Source organism: Coregonus clupeaformis, chromosome 27, assembly GCF_020615455.1.
Source record: "Coregonus clupeaformis isolate EN_2021a chromosome 27, ASM2061545v1, whole genome shotgun sequence".
Taxonomy (NCBI): Eukaryota; Metazoa; Chordata; class Actinopteri; order Salmoniformes; family Salmonidae; genus Coregonus; species Coregonus clupeaformis.
The window spans coordinates 48,306,415-48,329,712 of NC_059218.1; the positions used below are offsets into that span (position 1 = coordinate 48,306,415).

At 45.4% G+C, this 23,298-nt stretch overlaps 1 protein-coding gene across 2 annotated transcripts in view; it reads left to right on the forward strand.

Annotated features, from left to right (window-relative positions):
• Positions 1-23,298, forward strand: part of LOC121542039 (cell adhesion molecule 2) — a 659,771-nt gene that overhangs the window by 580,701 nt on the left and 55,772 nt on the right. For both annotated transcript variants that reach the window (XM_041851466.1, XM_041851467.1), the window contains 3 exons: positions 2,748-2,909; positions 3,158-3,248; positions 3,381-3,559. In XM_041851466.1, the coding sequence (XP_041707400.1) occupies positions 2,748-2,909; positions 3,158-3,248; positions 3,381-3,559 (432 nt within the window). The remainder of the gene's footprint in view (positions 1-2,747; positions 2,910-3,157; positions 3,249-3,380; positions 3,560-23,298) is intronic.

The following is a 23,298-nucleotide window of genomic DNA, read 5'->3' on the forward strand; positions in this document are numbered from 1 at the left end:
TACGAAGTATACAAGGAGTGGACACTATTTCCGTGTTTTTAGGGCCCATAATGCAATTCTTGAAATTGACTTGATTATTCACTTCATTCTTAGTTTAGCTTAGGTGCGTTCGTAAATTCGCTCTGGCTATCTACTCCGATTTCAGTGTACCTGTGCCAGAGTGCAGAATAAATAAATTATGAATTTACGAACACTCAACACCAGTTGAATATGGCCGGTGTCAGTAAACGTCGGCAAAAAAGCGTAATTAAATTGTTGCCAGCAGCACAGTTGCAGTCACCAATGCTCTGGATAACATAAAAACAGCCTAACCAGCTCTGCCAGGGCGAGTAAAATGGTCAGAGTGAGATGTTCTCTCATTTGTGTCTGGAAGTAGCTAGCCAACGTTAGCCAGTTAGCTTGGGTGCTTTGTGAGGTCAGAACGCTCGGATCAACCCTACTCCTCGGCCAGAGCGTCCAGTGTGCGCTCTGAGCGCTCCGAGAGTGAAACGCTCTGAATTTACAAACTGACAATCTGACAACGCTCTGAATTTACGAACGCCGAGAGCGCACTCTGGCACTCCAGATTGAATTTAATAACACACCCGAAGTCGTAAAAGGATACCGTTCGGTTACAGTATACTAAAATGAACTAATAGTATATAGTATGTAGTATATACTCTTTAAGTATGTAGTATACAGTATGTTAGTTTGGGTATTAGAACACAGCTTATGTCTGTGTCTGGCTCTACTACTATTCACATATTCAACTCTCTCTCTCTCTCTCTCTCTCTCTCTCTGTCTCTCTCTCTCTCTCTCTCTCTCTATCTCTGTCTCTGTCTCTGTCTCTGTCTCTGTCTCTGTCTCTCTCTCTCTCTCTCTGTGTCTCTGTCTCTGTCTCTCTCTCTCCAAGTCGACCCCATCCCTCTTTCACTTCTTCTCGGAGTTAATCCCCAGCCCTCCCTCCCTTCCTCTGTCCTCAGGGGGTATGCATATGGTGTACAATATGGCCTGTCAGTGGGGTGTCATGTACTCCCCCAGCTCTCCTCCTCTTCTCCACTCCATCTCTTCATTCCAAAAAAAATTCAGTAATTATAATTGATGGACATTTTTGAAGGGGTTGATCCATTTTTCGGGAAAATCAAGTCAGAAAGTGAAAATGACAAACTTCAAATGCCTTTTTAAACCGCAACTACAGTGATGGAGTGTTGAAGAAATAGAAAAACTAAACTCTGATCGCCGGTCGTGGTGAAAAAAGTATACTTTTAAATCCACTGCTCAAATACAAGTCCTCCTGTAGCTCAGTTGGTAGAGCGTGGCGCTTGCAACGCCAGGGTTGTGGGTTCGATTCCCACGGGGGGGCAGTATGAAAAATGTATGCACTCACTTAACTGTAAGTCGCTCTGGATAAGAGCGTCTGCTAAAATGACAAAAAAAAATTAAATTGTACAAAGGTCTCCTGCAACAGGGGGATCGAATTAAGATCGTACATCTGTACCACTGCTCAGGCAGAACATGAATGCATACATGTATTTATAGAGCTGTGAGGGGGGGTAGAGAGTGTGTGATTGTGTTACAGATTCACACACCGCTGAGGATTTAGTCAAAAACCTGTTTTACGCTGTGAACACACACAGTAGTACCTTGGACAGTTTGTTGACAAAGAGAGTAAAAAAATAGCAAATTCTCTGTCCGACTTTAAGACAACTTTTGGACGTGTCTGTTCAACCATAGTCTGTTTAGGAACAACAGAAAGAAAATCGATATTACACACACTTCCCTGATTCACACACACATACACACATGCACACACACACACACACACTCACACACACTTACACACATACACGCATGCACACACACACACACACACACACTCACACACATTCACACGTACACACACATCCCGTCGTGTTGTGTGTTTGGGGAAGATGAGTTGTCAGCTGAATGTTGTCAGAGTTTTACCACGGAGACGGGGAGGACAGGGAGTTGGTGTGTGTGTTTCTCTGTGTCTGAGTGCTTTGGGCCAGATCGAGTCTGTGGTTGTCTGACAACAATCTCTCACAGTCTGACTTCAGAATTTGACGTTTTTGCACTTTTCTCTAAACGTCAAATGTCGAAGTTGCTCCTAAAGTCAAATTAAAGGTTAAACATTAGGTTTAGGCATTTATTCTGTATGGTTAAGTTAAGGGTTAAGGTTTGGGATTAAAACATTAGGTTTAGACACTCATTTGGGGTTAAAATAAAAAAAAATAATGGAACGTCTACCACTGGGATTAAACACGCAACCTTAGGATTACGTCTATCTGCCATCCGGGTCCACAACACCCCAGCAAAACCCAAGTCTACTAGATGGTAATAGTGCTCACTGTTACCCCTAGTGGCTGGTTTTGAAGGCATTTCCCCGACGTCTTCTGGACGTGGAGAGACGTCCAATTTTGAAGTCAATACTCGGCGATCTGGCCGTGTCTGAAGCACGAAAACTGAAGTTGAATCCCTCAGCGAATGTCTACTTTGAGATAGTACTGCAATGCTTGACGGGAAATAGAGTGGCACACCGTATTGCGATCGTTTTGTAGATTAAGTGGTGGTGACACGGACTCACACTATCGTGATGAAGTAGCTCTGCCTGCAACTTCAAAACCAGTGTCACCCCCCTCCCCGGTCGAATAGCTACGGTGTTGTTTTCCTGAGCTGGAGGCTGGGAGACCAAAATCCTACCTGTGACCCATGTTGACGTTTTAACCCACCTGTGCTGTGTGTTCCAGGTGCCAAGGAGGTGAACGCCAGCGGGAAGACCTTTACAGTGACCAGTTCTCTGCAGCTGCTAGTAGACAGGAGGGATGACGGCGTGGCGTACACCTGTAAAGTAGACCACGTAGCCCTGGCACAGACGCCACAGCAGGCTACGGAAGTACTGGAGGTACACTGTGAGTATAGCACACACACACACACACACACACACACATGCACAAGCGCACGCACACACACACACACACACACACACACACACTCACGCACACACACACACGCGCGCACACGCACGCACAAGCGCGCACACACACACGCACACACACACACACGCGCGCGCACACGCACAAGCGCACACACACACACACGCACACACACACACACACGCACACACACACAAACTTTCTTAACCTCCGTCTCTCTCTAGATGCTCCTCGTGTGGTGATCACCAATTCGTTGACGTTCCCTCAGGAGGGGCAGTACCTGAAGCTGGAGTGTGTATCCAAAGGAAACCCCTCGTAAGTCAACACACAAATACAACCATATCCGTTATATATGAACCCTACAAGGATTTTTTGGTCAGTATTTTAGAGGTCTAGGTGACCAAAGTCATCTGGCAATGTCTGAGGTTTGTCCTCCCGTTTCCCCAGGCCAGACCCCGTGATGTGGACTAAGGATGGAGGAGAGCTACCAGATCTGGAGCGTATGATCGTAGAGGGAAGAGAGCTCACCTTCACCACCCTGAACAAGACAGACAACGGAACCTACCGCTGTGAGGCCTCCAACCACCTAGGCACCAGCAGCGCTGAATACATACTCTACGTCTATGGTAAGAGAGACTCATTATTTGAAGACAGAAAATGAATAGAGATTGAGTTTTCTTCCCCCGAGCTTTAACCTTTTTTGTTTGTAATTCAACAATGCCATTTCAGTGACCTTTAAAGCCTGAGATACCAAAGACTGAAATTGGGATCTGATGCCCCTCTGCTTGGCACTCAGCATTAAGGAGAATGATTGGGGGCAAGGCTTCTACCTTATAGTCTGTTCTGGCTCGGACAAGGCCAATTATATACCGATTCAACAACATTTGGAGCAGTAAGGTCTGTGTTAGGTGGCAGGAAGAATGTCGTCGCTATCAAAATGATTATTTCAGAACTTCTAGAGTCTGTCTATCTCTTAGCTCAGCTTTCCATTCAGTTGGTTCCATGACAACTACCCCAGAGAGAGAGCGAGACAAAGTGGTCCCATGACAACTACCCCAGCAGAGAGAGAGACAAAGTGGTCCCATGACAACTACCCCAGCAGAGAGAGAGACAAAGTGGTTCCATGACAACTAACCCAGAGAGAGAGAGACATAGTGGTTCCATGACAACTACCCCAGCAGAGAGAGAGACAGAGTGGGTCCATGACAACTACCCCAGAGAGAGAGACAGAGTGGGTCCATGACAACTACCCCAGAGAGAGAGAGACATAGTGGGTCCATGACAACTAACCCAGAGAGAGAGAGACATAGTGCGTCCATGACAACTAATCCAGAGAGAGAGAGACATAGTGGTTCCATGACAACTACCCCAGAGAGAGAGAGACAGAGTGGGTCCATGACAACTAACCCAGAGAGAGAGACAGAGTGGGTCCATGACAACTACCCCAGCAGAGAGAGAGACAGAGTGGGTCCATGACAACTACCCCAGAGAGAGAGACAGAGTGGGTCCATGACAACTACCCCAGAGAGAGAGAGACATAGTGGGTCCATGACAACTAACCCAGAGAGAGAGAGACATAGTGCGTCCATGACAACTAACCCAGAGAGAGAGAGACATAGTGGTTCCATGACAACTACCCCAGAGAGAGAGAGACAGAGTGGGTCCATGACAACTAACCCAGAGAGAGAGACAGAGTGGGTCCATGACAACTACCCCAGCAGAGAGAGAGACAGAGTGGGTCCATGACAACTACCCCAGAGAGAGAGAGAGACAGAGTGGGTCCATGACAACTACCCCAGCAGAGAGAGAGAGACATAGTGGTCCCATGACAACTACCCCAGCAGAGAGAGAGAGACAAAGCGGTTCCATGACAACTACCCCAGAGAGAGAGAGACAGAGTGTGAGAGTGGGGTGATTAAGAAGATTCGATGGTCTTGTTTACAGTAGACTGAATGTTAGGTGTACAGCTCACGTCATCCCTCACCAATGTGTAACCATCCGCTGTCTATTTCTCCACACCCCTTGTTTTTTCTGCTAAGCTCTTTATCATTGTGTTGCGGTAACTCACTTCATCCACCACCCAGCAGCTTTTCAGCAACCACATACCTGGCACACAAACATGTACCCCCATTCCTGTAAATCCACTTATCACTCTCCAGATGATTCCTTCTCCCCTGATGTGTACAGTAACCTGTTTAGCTGTGTTTTGCCCACCTGGAGGAAGCTAAGCTGTTAGACATATGGTCTGGCTGTATTTGGTTTTAATACACTGGCTTATATCTGTCACAAATAGTAGTCTTCTCAGCAGCTCAGGGGGTCTATCATACACACACTGAGCCAGGTACCAAACAGGGGGAGGGGGGAGGTGGGGGAGGAGGAGGGAGGGAGGGAGGAGGAGGGGAGATGGGAGGGAGTGGAACCACTCTGTCTAACTCTTCTCCTCCGTTCCACCACCGCCACTGATAGCATTTGTTAGAAGTAATAATGCTTAGACATAGAGAGCAGTACAATTTGACCTCCCATCTTCTCCTCTCCTCTTCTTCTCCTGTTTATTCTCCTCATCACTCCCTTTTCTGTTAGAGACAGATCAGGAAAGACAGGGGGGAAGGAAAGCAGTGAGAGAGAAAGAAAGAAAGAGATGAAAGAAAGAAAGAAAGAAAGAAAGAAAGAAAGAAAGAAAGAAAGAAAGAAAGAAAGGCTTTGGATAAATAGTTCATGAACACTTTTCAGATACATCAGAACCTCTTACAGCCATCAGATAAATAAGAGAATACCAGGGTAGACTACATTACCCCACATTGAGGGTAGACTACATTACCCCACATTGAGGGTAGACTACATTACCCCACATCGAGGGTAGACTACATTACCCCACATTGAGGGTAGACTGCAATACCCCACATTGAGGGTAACTACACATTGAGGGTAGACTGCACCCCTTGAGTAGACTACATTACCCCACATTGAGGGTAGACTACATTACCCCACATTGAGGTTAGACTACATTACCCCACATCGAGGTAGACTACATTACCCCACATTGAGGGTAGACTACATTACCCCACATTGAGGGTAGACTACATTACCCCACATTGAGGTTAGACTACATTACCCCACATCGAGGGTAGACTACATTAACCCACATTGAGGGTAGACTACATTACCCCACATTGAGGGTAGACTGCAATACCCCACATTGAGGGTAGACTGCAATACCCCAAATCGAGGGTAGACTGCAATACCCCACATTGAGGGTAGACTACAATACCCCACATCGAGAGTATATTGCAATACCCCACATTGAGGGTAGGCTATATTACCCCACATAAAATGTGGAGTACAAACCACCCCCCCAAACACACACAGCAGAATCAATGGTGTACATGTGTAGTTTATAACGCAGTTTCGGGGAGAGAGCTTTAAGCTTCAGACGACGACACGCCAAATCCACAGCAGGAACTCCATATATGGGCTTGTTCTTATGTATTAAGAAAGCAGCCTTAGAGCAGAAACTCCATATATGGACTCAGACTTCCATATTGGAATGCGGCCCTGGAGCAGGAACTCCATACATGGGCACCGACATTCATATTGGAAAGCGGCCCTGGAGCAGGAACTCCATACATAGGCACCGACATTCATATTGGAATGCGGCCCTGGAGCAGGAACTCCATACATGGGCACCGACATTCATATTGGAATGCGGCCCTGGAGCAGGAACTCCATACATAGGCACCGACATTCATATTGGAATGCGGCCCTGGAGCAGGAACTCCATACATGGGCACCGACATTCATATTGGAATGCGGCCCTGGAGCAGGAACTCCATACATAGGCACCGACATTCATATTGGAATGCGGCCCTGGAGCAGGAACTCCATACATAGGCACCGACATTCATATTGGAATGCGGCCCTGGAGCAGGAACTCCATGGCCCAGACACCTATATTGGAATGCGGCCGATCAGCAAGGAACTCCATATATGGACATACAGCCATAACCATGCCAATTTGCTCACCTGCAACCAATCTTCGTTAGCCACACCTGAATCAATCAATCAATCACATTTTATTTATTAAGGCCTTTTTTACATCAGCCGATGTCACAAAGTGCTTATACAGAAACTCATCCTAAAACCCCAAACAGCAAGCAATGCAGATGTAGAAACACGGTGGCTAGGAAAAACTCCCTAGAAAGGCAGGAGCCTAGGAAGAAACCTAGAGAGGAACCAGGCTCTGAGGGGTGGCCAGTCCCCTTCTGCCTGTGCCGGGTGGAGATTATAACAGTACATGGCCATTAAGGCCAGATTTTCCTCCAAGATGTTCAAAAGTTCATAGATGACCAGCAGGGTCAAATAATAATCACAGTGGTTGTAGAGGTTGCAACAGATCAGTACATCAGGAGTAAATGTCACTTGGCTTTTCATAGCCGGGCATTTAGAGGTTGAAATAGCAGGTGCGGTAGAGAGAGAGAGAGTTGGAAACAGCAGGTCTGGGACAAGGTAGCACGTCCGGTGAACAGGTCAGGCTTCCATAGACGCAAGCAGAAGAGTTGAAACTGGAGCAGCAGCACGACCAGGTGGACTGGGGACAGCAAGGAGTCATCAGGCCAGGTAGTCCTGAGGCATGGTCCTAGGGCTCAGGTCCTCTGGGATGGGAGGGAAAGAGGGAGAGAGAGAGAATTAGAGGGAGCATACTTAAATTCACACAGGACACCGGATAAGACAGGAGAGTAACACCAGATATAACAGACTGACCCTAGCCTCCCGGCACATAGACTATTGCAGCATAGATACTGGAGGCTGAGACAGGGGGGGGTCGGGAGACACTGTGGCCCCGTCCGACGATACCCCAGGACAGGGCCAACCAGGCAGGATATAACCCCATCCACTTTGCCAAAGCACAGCCCCCACACCACCAGAGGGATATCAACAGACCACCAACCTACTACCCTGAGACACCCTGAGTATAGCCCACGAAGATCTCCTCCACTGCACGAGCCCGACAGGGCGAGAAACCGGACAGAAAGATCACGTCAGTGACTCATCCCACTCAAGTGATGCACCCCTCCTAGGGACGGCATGGAAAGCACCAGTAAGCCAGTGACTCAGCCCCCGTAATAGGGTCAGAGGCAGAGAATCCCAATGGAGAGACAGGAACCGACCAGTCAGAGACAGCAAGGGCGGTTTGTCGCTCCAGTGCCTTGCCTTTCACCTTCGCACCCCTGGGCCAGACTACACTCAATCATAGGACCTACTGAAGAGATGAGTCTTCAGTAAAGACTTAAAGGTCGAGACCGAGTCTGCGTCTCTCACATGGAAAGGCAGACCATTCCATAACATTTGAGCTCTATAGGAGAAAGCCCTGCCTCCAGCTGTTTTGCTTAGAGATTCTAGGGACAATAAGGAGGCCTGCGTCTTGTGACCGTAGCGTACGTGTAGGTATGTACGGCAGGACCAAATCGGAGAGATAGGTAGGAGCAAGCCCATGCAACTGTTTGTAGGTTAGCAGTAAAACCTTGAAATCAGCCCTAGCCTTAACAGGAAGGCAGAGTAATATGACAACATTTTTTGGTTCTAGTCAAGATTCTAGCAGCCGTGATTAGCACTAACTGAAGTTTATTTAATGCTTGAGCCGGGTAGCCGGAGAGTAGAGCATTGCAGTAGTCTAATCTAGAAGTGACAAATGCATGGATTAGCTTTTCTGAATCATTTTTCGACAAACAGTTTCTGATTTTTGCAATGTTACAAAGATGGAAAAAAGCTGTCCTTGAAATATTCTTGATATGTTCCTCAAAAGAGAGATCAGGGTCCAGAGTAACGCCGATGTCCTTCACAGTTTAAAAAAAAAAAGACAACTGTACATTCATCAAGATTAATTGTCAGATCCAACAGAAGATCTCTTTGTTTCTTGGGACCTAGCATCTCTGTTTTTTCCGAGTTTAAAAGTAAAACATTTGCCGCCATCCACGTCTTAAACATAGGCTTCCAGGGTAGGCAATTCTGGGGCTTCACCATGTTTCATCGAAATGTAGAGCTGTGTGTCGTCCGCATAGCAATGAAAGTTAACATTGTGTTTCCGAATGACATCACCAAGAGGTAAAATATATAGTGAAAACAATAATGGTCCTAAAACGGAACCTTGAGTAACACCGAAACTTACAATTTATTTTTCAGAGGACAAACCATCCACAGAGACGAACTGATATCTTTCCGACAGCTACGATCTAAACCAGGCAAGAACTTGTCCGTGTCGACCAATTAGGGTTTCCAGTCTCGCCAAAAGAATGTGGTGATCGATGGAGTCAAAAGCAGCACTAAGGTCTAGGAGCACGAGGACAGATGCAGAGCCTTGGTCTGACGCCATTAAACAGTCATTTGCAACCTTCACGAGTGCAGTATCAGTGCTATGATGGGGTCTAAAACCAGACTGAAGCGTTTCTTATACATTATTTGTCTTCAGGAAGGCAGTGAGTTGCTGCACAACAGCTTTTTCTAAAAATGGAAGATTCGATATAGGCCGATAGTTGTTTACATTTTCTGGGTCAAGGTTTGGCTTTTTCAAGACAGGCTTTATTACTGCCACTTTTAGTGAGTTTGGTTCACATCCAGTGGATAGGGAGCCATTTATTATGTTCAACGTAGGAGGGCCAAGCACAGGAAATAGCTCTTTCAGTAGTTTAGTTGGAATAGGGTCCAGTATGCAGCTTGACGGTTTAGAGGCCATGGCTATATTCATGAATGTGTCAAGAGATACAGGATTAAAAAACTTGAGTGTCTCCATTGATCCTAGGTCCTGACAGTTTTGTGCAGACTCAGGACAGCTGAGCTTTGGAGAAATACACAGATTCAAAGAGGAGTCTGTAATTTGCTTTCTAATGATCATGATCTTTTCATCGAAGAAGTTCATGAATTCATCACTGCTGAAGTGAAAGGGATCCTCTCTTGGGGAATGCTGCTTTTTAGTTAACTTTGTGACAGTATCAAATAGAAATGTTGGATTGTTCTTATTCTCCTCAATTAGGTTGGAAAAATAGGATGATCGAGCAGCAGTGAGGGCTCTTCGATATTGCTCTGTACTTTCTTTCCAAGCTAGTAGGAAGACTTCAAGTTTGGTGGAGCGCCATTTCCGTTCCAATTTTCTGGAGGCTTGCTTCAGGGCTCGGGTATTTTCTGTATACCAGGGAGTTAGTTTCTTGTGACTAATGTTTTTTTTTGTTTTTAGGGGTGCAACTGCATCTAGGGTGTTACGCAAGGTTACATTTAGATCCTCACTTATGTCGTTAACTGATTTTTGTTCTCCGATATCCTTGAGTAGGTGGAGGGAGTCTGGAAGGGACTCTAGGAATCTTTGGGTTGTCCGAGAATTCATAGCACGGCTTTTGATGGTCTTGGTTGTGGTCTGAGCAGATCATTTGTTGCGATTGCAAACGTAATAAGATGGTGGTCCGATAGTCCAGGGTTATGAGGAAAAACATTTAGATCCGCAATATTTATTCCACTGGACAAAACTAAATCCAGGGTATGACTGTGGCAATGAGTAGGTCCGGAGACATGTTGGACAAAACCCACTGAGTCGATGATGGCTCCGAAAGCCTATTGGAGTGGGTCTGTGGACTATTCCATGTGAATATTAAAGTCACCAAAAATTTGAATATTATCTGCCATGACTACAAGGTCTGATATAAATTCAGGGAACTGGAGAGCTGTAAACAGTAGCTATAAAAAGTGATTGAGTAGGCTGCATAGATTTCATGACTACAAGTTCAAAAGATGAAAACGCATTTTTTGGGGGGTAAATTTACATTTGCTATCGTAAATGTTAGCAACAACTCCGCCTTTGCAGCATGCTCGGGGGATATGGAGGAGAGGCCTCATTTAACACAGTAAATTCATCAGGCTTAAGCCATGTTTCAGTCAGGCCAATCACATCAATATTATGATCAGTGATTAGTTAATTGACCATAACTGCCTTGGAAGTGAGGGATCTAACATTAAATAGCCCTATTATGAGATGTGCGATATCACAATCTCTTTCAATAATGACAGGAATGGAGGTCTTTATTCCAGTGAGATTGCTAAGGCGAACACCGCCATGTTTAGTTTTCCTCAACCTAGATCGAGGCACTGAAACACTGTCTGAGCAATCACTTTAGCTGAGCTGACTAGCCTGACTGTGCTAGTGGCAGACTCCACTAAGCTGGCCAGCTGGCTAACAGCCTGCTGCCTGGCCTGCACCCTGTCTCATTGGGCTGGCTAACAGCCTGCTGCCTGGCCTGCACCCTGTCTCATTGGGGAGGCTAACAGCCTGCTGCCTGGCCTGCACCCTGTCTCATTGGGCTGGCTAACAGCCTGCTGCCTGGCCTGCACCCTGTCTCATTGGGCTGGCTAACAGCCTGCTGCCTGGCCTGCACCCTGTCTCATTGGGCTGGCTAACAGCCTGCTGCCTGGCCTGCACCCTGTCTCATTGGGGAGGCTAACAGCCTGCTGCCTGGCCTGCACCCTGTCTCATTGGGCTGGCTAACAGCCTGCTGCCTGGCCTGCACCCTGTCTCATTGGGCTGGCTAACAGCCTGCTGCCTGGCCTGCACCCTGTCTCATTGTGGAGCTAGAGGAGTTAGTGCCCTGTCTATGTTGATAGGTAAGTTGAGAGCACCCCTCCAGCTAGGATGGAGTCCGTCACTCCTCAGCAGGCCAGGCTTGGTCCTGTAGCACCCCTCCAGCTAGGATGGAGTCCGTCACTCCTCAGCAGGCCAGGCTTGGTCCTGTTTGTGGGTGAGTCCCAGAAAGAGGGACAATTATCTACAATTTTCTATATTTTGGGAGGAACAGGAAACAGTTTTCAACCAGCGATTGAGTTGTGAGACTCTGCTGTAGAGCTCATCACTCCCCCTAACTGGGAGGAGGCCAGAGACAATTACTCGATGCCGACACATCTTTCTAGCTAATTTACACGCTGAAGCTATGTTGCTCTTGGTGACCTCTGACTGTTTCATCCTAACATCGTTGGTGCCGACGTGGATAACAATATCCCTATACTCTCTGCACTCGCCAGTTTTTACTTTAGCCAGCACCATCTTCAGATTAGCCTTTACGTCGGTAGCCCTTCCCCCTGGTAAACAGTGTATGATCGCTGGATTATTATTTTTAAGTCTAATATTGCGGCTAATGGAGTCGCCAATGACTAGGGTTTTCAATTTGTCAGAGCTAATGGTGGGAGGCTTCGGTGGCTCAGAGGAGAGACCTGAGAATGCTCGGCCTCTGACTCCGACTCGTTGCTTAATGGGGAGAACCGGTTGAACATTTTCTGTCGGCTGAATGAGCGACACCGGTTGAGCATGCCGACAGCATTTCTTTCCAGAAGCCTTGAGAAAATTGTCCGTCTGCGGGGACTGTGCGATGGGATTTATACTACTATCTGTACTTACTGGTGGCACAGACACTGTTTCATCCTTTCCTAAACTTACATTGTCCTTCCCTAACGATTGCATTTGAAGCTGTGCTTGCAGCACGGCTATCCACACCATAAGGCGATAGTTTTCCTGTATATTATGAGTACAGCGACTGCAATTAGATGGCTTAGTGTTAATGTTACTACTTAGCTTTTTCGGCTGGTGGAGGTCCTGTAGAACCATGTCCAGATAAAGGTTCCGGGGTGAAAAAGTTGAATGAAAAAAGTAGAGTGAGGAACAAATATAAAAATATAAAAATAACTAAGATGTTGGTAAAATGTGTTAAATGAAGATAGATTAAAAACCATCAAGTTTGGTAGCAACAAACAGCACCACCCTCATAGTATTTCAACAGAATCGTTCCTCACTCCTTTTACTTGCTTCACGAGAGCGAGGGGGAACTCTGATGTGTTGCCGTCTGAATGCCCAGGAAGACGCTATCGGAATGTGTACCGAGAGAGAGCCGAAGATTTTACGCCGCGACGGAAGTAGAACAGAGTTGAGTTTAGGGGTCGTTTATTCTGTGTGGCCACCTGCTCATACTCTTAAAAATGTTGGCGTCCGGAGAAGACACGTTTCTGAGGTGAGCAGGACGATTATGTGATGGAGTTACGCTGGGATGCCACCGGGCCGCAAGCAAAGTCAGGAGAAGAGGAATGTTGGGACAGGGACACAGAATGGTGGAATTCTGAGGAGGAATGGAGAGGAAAGAGGAGGTCTAAGAGAAATGAGGAAAGCAGAGGTTGGATTTGAATCTGAGGAAGATGGTGAAAAAAATGGAGATGGGGTGTTGAAGAAGATTGGTGTCAAGTGCAAACAGAGTGAGCTGTGCGCCAGGCCGAGTTCTGGAGGTGAAATGGAAGTGCCTGGCATCAATGGACATTATAAAGAAGAATCTGGTCCAGTAGGAGTGACATTTTTGGAGAAAGTGGATCCTTGCCTTTTGGCGGATCCATTTGTGGTTTCAGGGTGGGTGGGAAAGGAGTTGGGTGCAGTTGAATCAGTGAAGGTAACCTGTAGTGGACTTGCGATATTTGTTTGTGTTTCTTCTGACCAGAGGGAGCGGGCGCTCCGTGTCACGCAACTTGGGTCAAGATCTGTTTCTTGCTTTGCGGTTAGGAACAGGGAAACATTGAAAGGAGTGATATCTGGGGTGGCGTTAAGTGTGGAGGTGGAGCAATTGAATTCAAGATTCCTGGTGTTTGTGATGCCTGCCGTTTGGCGCGTCGCAGACCCGGTGGTGAAACAGAGGAGTCACTGTCAGGCCTTTTGAGTCAGAGTCTTTACCCGACAAAGTCATGTCAGGATACATCAGTTATCCTGTTAGAGCTTTTGTGCTGAATCCACTGAGCTGCTTCAGGTGCAACGTTTATGGTCATGTCACCGCAGTGTGTAGGAGGGAGATTCCAAGATGTGTGCAGGAGTGCATGGGACAGAGGATTGTTGTTTCGGTGGATAAAGTTGTGTGTGTCAACTGTAGGGGTGCCCATGTTGCTGGGGATCGGAGGTGTCCGGTGCGAGAGAGAGGCAGGTTGAGGTGGCCAGAGTCAGAGCAGTGCAGAAGGTGTCGTATGCTGAGGCGGTGGAGAAAGTAGAGGAGGATGGGTCAAGGGTCAAGGGTGGGAGATCCTGAGAGGATCCCTGTGAGTAGTAGATCTGTGCCAGCACAGAGGGATAGGCCAACGAGTGATATATGCTTCAGTAAAGTTAGCTTCTTGGCGTTCATAGCAATGGTTATCAACTCTACCGCAGAAATGGAACATAAAATCACAGAAAATAGATGTTGTGGTGGCAGCTGCAGAGAAGTATTTGGGCATACGAGATTTGACTTCAGAGGAGTTACAGGGTGTGCTGAGTGGTGGTGTCCCGTCCTCCCAGGCCGTTGGCATGGAGCAGGAGCAGATAGGGTCAAAGTAGTGGAATGGGATAGTTGGTTTTTAATGAGTGTAGGGTTAGTTTTTTTATTGTTGATTTTTTATCACAACGTATAATGGATTTATATTATAGTCCAGCTGGGGACGGTAATGGAACATATTGGATGCCAACCGCCATTAAACTCCAAAGAAGAAGAAGACTCCTTGTACTTCTGCCTAACAAACAGTTGTATTGCAGTTCATGCTGAACCATTGACCAGCGCTTGGCCCACCATTTGGTGCAAGTGGCCCAGTTCCCGCCTGCTTGCCCATTCTCTGCTCCACGGTTTGTTCCCGGTTTTCTTAACCACGTGAACCTGACACATACAATTTCAGGATCTAGTTCGTATAGCTATCTAGCTAGCTAGCTACCAATGGCTGCTTTTCATTCCCCCACATCCAGCAGTGTAACATACATTAGGTCTTGCAGCCCCTAGCTTCGTTGGTAATGTGCCTTCATGTCGCGGCTCCCGTGGCTCCTTTCACCTTCTCGCCACTTGCCTTCCTGGCACCCCTCCCTCGTCCACAGCACGCCTCCACGGCGCCCCTCCACGGCACGCCTCCATGGTGCACCTCCCGCGTCCACGCCGCCCCCTGCCTCCACGGTGCACCTCCTGCGTCCACATCTCAAATTAAAGCTTATAATCAGTTGGAATACCAGGTTCAAATTGTGCTTCAATTTTTTTTGTCTTCAAAAACTGTGAATCTATGACATTAATTTGGATGCTTAAGACAGAATCTTATTCTATACTAAATAAAACTAAATATTTCAACAACAATGTGAAGAAAGCGTGGTTTGAAATTTAAAAAAAAAATTCTAAATAGTGTGCCTTCACCAGGATTCATTTTTTGGGTCATTTAGCAGACACTCTTATCCAAAGCAACATACTGTAGTGAGCACATACATTGTCATGTTTTTTTAAATACTGATCCCCCATGGGAATCGAACCCACAACTCTGGCATTGCAAGCCCCATGCTCTAGCAACTGAGCCACATGGTACCTCATACCCTCACACCCTGAATGTTCTGTAGTTCTATATTATATCCCTACTCTACCTGCTAAGCTACCATTCAGGTGAAACTATATGTACAAGATCCTAACTATATTTGTAAGTACGGTGTCCAGTAGAGGTCGGTGTTTGAAAGAAACTTGGAATCTAAGAAACCACCAGAACCACCAGTGAAATCAGTTGGAACTTGCATTTTGCGCGACACGGTTTGAAAAAGCACATGATCAAATGAAGCTTCAGACATCATTGATCACTTGCTTCTGATAAAGTGATACAGGCATCGGCACACTGCTTCGAAGTAAACTACTTTTCGAATCAAGCCCCGGGAACTCTGGTATCAAACGTAACATCACTATTCTTGCCTTCTGGTAGTTCCCGGCTCCTCCAGATTAGCCATTATGTAATCTGCAACCTGTACCCTTTGTCTGCCTGGACCATTTTGGGGGGCTACCAACTTTAACCTTCGTGCGAGTATTAACACTCATTCGACCAACACGGTAATCCATTGAAAGATGCACCAAACTGGGAAATATACCAACAGTTATGAGGGCAACCTCCGAGCAAGATGATGCTGAAGATGAGCTTCAGAGCTAGCTCCAGAGGAGTACGTGACTAAAGACTTTGGATATTTACCGGCTCCTGGAAGAACTACCATAGCAGAAGTACTACCATAGGAGAATAACTACTATAGGATAAGAACCACCATAGGAGAAGAACCACCATAGGAGAAGAACTACCATAGGAGAAGAACCACCATAGGAGAAGAACTACCATAGGAGAAGAACCACCATAGGAGAAGAACTACCATAGGAGAAGAACTACCATAGGAGAAGAACTACCATAGGAGAAGAACCACCATAGGAGAAGAACCAACATAGGAGAAGAACTACCATAGGAGAATAACTACTATAGGATAAGAACCACCATAGGAGAAGAACCACCATAGGAGAAGAACTACCATAGGAGAAGAACCACCATAGGAGAAGAACCAACATCCACAGTCCCCCTCCACTTCTACCTTTCCCTGCGCTGGGCGGTCCAGCACAACCTTGGTCCAGGACCGGGGGCTCAGCCTTCTCAACCTTCTCGACCCTTTCACTCCCTTAGGCTCATTTGCCCCCCTTCCTGCCAAACGCACCATCTGCAACTCGATGTGCTCCACTCTAGTGCACGTCTACAGCAATCACATGGCCTTCCTACCACGAGACAGAACAGAGCCTCCTTCTTCCATCATACGGCCATCACATGGCCTTCCCCACACGTTTCTCACTACACCGAGACGGGAGAGAGCCTCCCATTTCCACAGTACGGCCATCACGTGGCCTCCCTCACACATGTCGCACCACACAGAGACGGAACAGTGCCTCCCGCTTCCACCGTTTTCATCTATATTTTAGCTGTCTATTTACCACCACAAACCAATGCTGGCACTAAGACTGCACTCAATGAGCTGTATAGGCCCATTAGCAAACAAATACATGGTCACCCAGAGGCTGCACTCCTAGTGGCCGGTGCCTTTAATGCATGAAAACGGAAATACGATTTGACCCAATTTCTACCAGCATGTTACCTGTGCAACTAGAGGCAAAATAATTCTAGATCACCTTTACTTCACACAAAGAGACGCATACAAAGCCCTCCCTCGCCCTCCATTTGGCAAATCTGCTCATAACTCTATCCTCCTGATTCCTGCTTACAAGCAAAAACTAAAACAGGAAGTACCAGTTGACTCCCTCAATACGGAAGTGCTAAGCTACAGGACTGTTTTCGCTAGCACAGACTGGAATATGTTCATCCGATGGCATTGAGGAGTTGACCACATCAGTCACCAGCTTAATTAATAAGTGTATCGACGACGTCATCCCAACAGTGACCGGACGTACATATCCCAACCAGAAGCCATGGATTACAGGCAACATCCTCACTGAGCTAGGCTGGATCTGCCGCTTTCAAGGACCGGGACACTAATCCATCCGCTTATGAGAAATCCTGCGACGCCCTCACACGAACCATCAAACAGGCAAAATAGTTAGTTACTGTAAATAGTTAACCAATAGCTACCCGGACTATCTGCATTGACCCATTTTGCACTAACTATTTTGACTCATCACATACGCTGCTGTTACTGTTTATTATCTATCCTGTTGCCTAGTCACTTTATCCCTATCTAAATGTGCATATCTACACTACCGTTCAAAAGCTTGGGATCACTTAGAAATGTCATTTCTTTTTTAAGAAAAGCATTTTTTTAAAGAAATACAGTGTAGACATTGTTAATGTTGTAAATGGCTATTGTAGCTGGAAACGGCTGATTTTTAATGGAATATCTACATAGGCGTACAGAGGCCCATTATCAGCAACCATCAGTCCTGTGTTCCAATGGCACGTTGTGTTTGCTAATCCAAGTTTATCATTTTAAAAGGCTAATTGATCATTAGAAAACCCTTTTACAATTATGTTAGCACAGCTGAAAACTGTTGTGCTGATTAAAGAAGCAATAAAACTGGCCTTCTTGAGACTAGTTGAGTATCTAGAGCATCAGCAATTGTGGGTTTGATTACAGGCTCAAAATGGCCAGAAACAAAGAACTTTCTTCTGAAACTCGTCAGTCTATTCTTGTTCTGAGAAATGAAGGCTATTCCATGCGAGAAATTGCCAAGAAACTGAAGATCTCGTACAACGCTGTGTACTACTCCCTTCACAGAACAGCGCAAACTGTCTCTAACCAGAATAGAAAGAGGAGTGGGAGGCCCCGGTGCACAACTGAGCAAGAGGACAAATACATTAGAGTGTCTAGTTTGAGAAACAGACGCCTCACAGGTCCTCAACTGGCAGCTTCATTAAATAGTACCCGCAAAACACCAGTCCCAACGTCAACAGTGAAGAGGCAACTCCGGGATGCTGACCTTCTAGGCAGAGTTGCAACGAAAAAGCCATATCTCAGACTGGCCAATAAAAATAAAAGATTAAGATGGGCAAAAGAACACAGACACTGGACAGAGGAAGATTGGAAAAAAGTGTTATGGACAGACGAATCGAAGTTTGAGGTGTTCGGATCACAAAGAAGAACATTTGTGAGACACAGACCAAATGAAAAGATGCTGGAGGAGTGCTTGATGCCATCTGTCAAGCATGGTGGAGGCAATGTGATGGTCTGGGGGTGCTTTGGTGGTGGTAAAGTGGGAGATTTGTACAGGGTAAAAGGGATCTTGAAGAAGGAAGGCTATCACTCCATTTTGCAACGCCATGCCATACCCTGTGGACGGCGCTTGATTGGAGCCAATTTCCTCCTACAACAGGACAATGACCCAAAGCACAGCTCCAAACTATGCAATAACTATTTAGGGAAGAAGCAGTCAGCTGGTATTCTGTCTATAATGGAGTGGCCAGCACAGTCACCGGATCTCAACCCTATTGAGCTGTTGTGGGAGCATCAAGCCCATCAAGCCAATCCAACTTGTGGGAGGTGCTTCAGGAAGCATGGGGTGAAATCTCTTCAGATTACCTCAACAAATTGACAACTAGAATGCCAAAGGTCTGCAAGGCTGTAATTGCTGCAAATGGTGGATTCTTTGACGAAAGCAAAGTTTGAAGGACACAATTATTATTTCTATTAAAAATCATTATTTCTAACCTTGTCAATGACTACATTTCCTATGCATTTTGCTATATTTCCTATTCAAACTCATTTCATGTATGTTTTCATGGAAAACAAGGACATTCCTAAGTGACCCCAAACTTTTGAACGGTAGTGTACCTCAATTACCTTGTACCCATGCACACTCAGTACTGGTACCCGGTGTATATAGCCAAGTTATCGTTACTCATTGTGTTTTATTATTCCTTGTGTTATTATTTTTATGTTTATTTTTGTCTCTGCGTTGTTGGGAAGGGCCCGTAAGCATTTCACTGTTAGTCTACACTTGTTGTTTACCAAGCATGTGACAAATAAAATGAGATTTGATTTGATTTGAACTGCACCAATGCTGACCCCGGACTTGCCCTCCTACCCTCGCTCTCCTGCAGCCGGGACTCAGCACCCATCTCCACCCCACAGCCATTGGCCCTCCCCACTCCGAACCCCGACCCTGCACCCTCCGTTGCTGTTGACTGGACCTTCTGCAGCTTGATCCTTTTTTGCGGGGGTCCACTTCCCTAACGACGACCTTCCTATCGTCACCCTTCACTCCTCCCTTCACAAACCTTTGTTTATAACAGAAAGAGGCCACCCCCGTCACCAGACACTGGTTTCAATCACACCTGAAGACCACCATCTTCCATGCGGTTTCCCACCCACACCTTCCGGATCGGAGCTGCCACCACGGCAGCACAAAATGGCCTCCCTGTTACCGTCATCAAGCACCTCGGCCGCTGGTCGTCCGAATCCTCAAACACTAAATCTGCTCAAACCATATGCATGTCCGACATGCCCAACAAACCCTCGTCGGGCCAAAGATGTCATCACACCAGGATTCCAGGACATTCCCCACGACAAGACCAACCTCCACCATCACCCACTAGCCCGACGCACCAACAAATCCAATCCCCAGACACTTCCGTCATGTCATGCCTGGCCCGAAAAGGGCCCCAAGCCCGCTAAAACCCTACGTACCCCTCCAGTTGGCTGGATGTTTATTTTGGGAGGGGCCAGCACAACCTCGGGCCACGACAGAGCTGCCATCAATGCCAAAACCCTCATACCTATCTCTACCAACTACTACCCCTTCTGACATGTTTAGATGGCGAATAGCCGAACTCGTGAATTAACTCTGAAAGTGTAAAATGTACGTAATTTTCTGTGAACATATGAGTCCCACTGTACTGTGTAAAAAATACCACTTTTTAAAAGTGTTAAAGGTCCAAAACAGTATTTCTGATTCCCATGTAAAATAGCAGTTTGACTCAAATATCACCATAATATTTGTTTTCGATAGAAATGCTCTACATGTTTTGAAAAAGTACTTTTTCTCTCATGGCTAACTACCAGGAAGTTTGAAAAGACAGGCTGAGTGGGCAGGGTGCTTATATTCATGAGCTCGCCTTGACAACTGCGTCAGAGTTTTGAATGACCATTCCCCCCCCTTTTGTTCCATGCTGGCTGAAGACCTAGCTAGCCAGTAACTAGCCAACACCAGCTATATAAACCACGCCCCTCTGCAAACATGCCTTCTCTGATGTTGGTTACAAGGCGGTAGTTATTTAAATTAGGTAAGAAAATATCATGTTACCTTTGGTGTATTAAAAATGAGAACGTTAGGATGATGTCACCCTATCCCCTTAATAATCCTGCCTCCTAATTTGCATATTTCCCAGGGTGCCTTTTCTTTTTGAGTAAATTGTAGAGTTAACACCCATGACTGAATTATTTCCTTTTAGGCCTTCGGCTTTCACCAAGTGAGTTAGAATAACATTTGTACTCTTATGTTGATGGTCTAGTTATACCCTAACACATCAGGTCACATTATGCTGGTTTGCAAAGTGATGTGGAATCCAGCCAGAATTAGAATATCCAACAGTTGGAATTTTTATTCATTGACATCATGGTTAGGATACTTCATTAACAAATAACACTACCTAAACCATTTAAACCGGAACAACCATTTCGGTAACTGATTGGATTAGTTTAGAACACTATGATATTTATCTTTGTGTAGCATAAGATTAATCAATCAATCAATGTACATGCAAAAACACAGATATTAAAAATGTCAACCTACAGTAGAGCATGCTGGGAAATATGATAACGATGGGGGTGGTTTTGATGGGATTGTTTTGCTCTCCACAGTGTAGAACAATAAGTCTGGTTATTAACATCAACACTGGGGTTATTTTACACCACTGAGTGTTAATTTCACTCTTACAGAGTGAATTTAACTCCTGGCCAATTTACTGTGCACACACACACACACACACACACACACACACACACCAGTGGCGGTCGGTGCTGTTTAAGGGAGGACGATTTTTTTTATTTTATGAACATGGTCTTATTTCTATTACATCGTATTGGATGACTGTCAGTCATATTCCATTCACCCAGTTCAATGTAACAGCGATAAGTTTAGGCTACTACATGATACTGAAATTTTCCCTATAGCCACCATGAGGTTGCTACAACCCAGCCTATGAATGGAAGTTTACAGCGTATGTGCACACAGATCGAGATAAATATTTGCCTTGCACACTCTTGCCTGCATCTAGCTGATCTAGGGTGTAATCATTAGTCCAACAGTTGCAAACAAGAGTTTCTATTGGACAAATTCAGGTATGTTTATCCCCGTTTCGTTCAGTTTGCTTTTGTTTAAGAGACGTTTTTCAACAGAATTGTTGGAATGAATACACCCCTGATCACACGCAAACACAGTTCACTTTCATAGCAGCCACATACAAACAGCATGAACATTTTGTTTGTTGTATAATTCCTTCTCGCATCTACGCGCTCTCCTCCTCTCACCTTTTCCCTTCGCTTGTGGACTTCGGTGCACAACACATCAGCTGTCTGTGACCAGGTGACAAAACCTTTCCAAGCCAAACCTTCATATCATAACCGCTACACACAGCCTATATCGTTGTCACCATATTAGCTAACGACGTTAGTAACGTCATAGTCAACATAGCTACTGGAACTAACACGTTAGTAAACCTGCTACAATCATGCAGTACAGTGTACAGTCAGCAAGCAGTTTAGCAGTTACACCGGCAGGCCCCAGTGGAAATAAATTAATAAAACCTAAAGCTTACCTTAACTTGGAAGAGTTCCTGTGTTGGATAGTCATAGCCAGCTAGCTAACATAGCATCCCTCTCTGTTTGAGCTGGGTGTTTTAGTAGGCTAAACTAGCCTAGCTGCATTCGCTAGCTAAGTGAAAGTGAAAAAAAATACAACTAAATATCTCTCTCTCTCTCTCCTCCTTCATTTTTAAATAAATAAATTTTTTCAAAACTGTTCAACTATTGTCTTTGTCTCTCTTTGAGTGAACTACTCACCACATTTTATGCACTGCAGTGCAATCCTTTGATTGGGTGGACAACATGTCAGTTCATGTTGCAAGAGCTCTGATAGGTTGGAGGACGTCCTCCGGAAGTTGTCATAATTACTGTGTAAGTCTATGGAAGGGTGTGAGAACCATGAGCCTCCTAGGTTTTGTATTGAAGTCAATGTACCCAGAGGAGGATGGAAGCTAGCTGTCCTCCGGCTACACCATGGTGCTACCCCACATAGTGCTGTAAAGGCTACTGTAGACCTTCATTGCAAAATAGTGTATTTTAATAAATTATTTGGTCATGTGAATATATTTAGTATAGTTTTATCTAAAAAGGATAACTGTCTAAATGTTTCACTATTTTAATTTTTATGAAATTCACTGCAGAGGATGGTCCTCCCCTTCCACACACAATGGAAAAACACCAATGTTTTCAACATTTACCTTTATTATCAACATTTACCTTATTATCAACATTTATATTTTTTATTTTCACCTTGTGATGTTTTAGTAATGAAGCTGCATCTCTCTTGGAAGTTGTACCGTTCTGTGAAAGAAATATAAAACGTTAATAAGCCTCGCTGAAATTGAATTAATTTGTATTATTTTCGGCGCTGAATTGATGTAAAAGCCCTGAGCAGGAACTAGACGAACATGGGAAAGTTAATTAAAAAGTTGGAAGGAAGGAGTGGAGAAGAATACTGTATAAGAAGTTTTAAATAATGGGGTATTGTTGACCAGGGGAGCTTGAAAAAGTTGTTGAATATGCAGTTTGATCTTATATAAATATTATTATGAGAAACAAAACAAGGTGTAGATTGCGAGAGAGAGGTGAGAGAGAGAGAGACAGATAGAGAGAGAGAGAGAGAGGTGAGAGAGAGAGACAGATAGAGAGAGAGACAGAGAGAGACAGAGAGACAGAGAGAGAGAGACAGAGAGAGACAGATAAACTTGCTTTGGCAATGTAAACATATATTTACCATGCCAATAAAGCCCAATTGAATTGAAT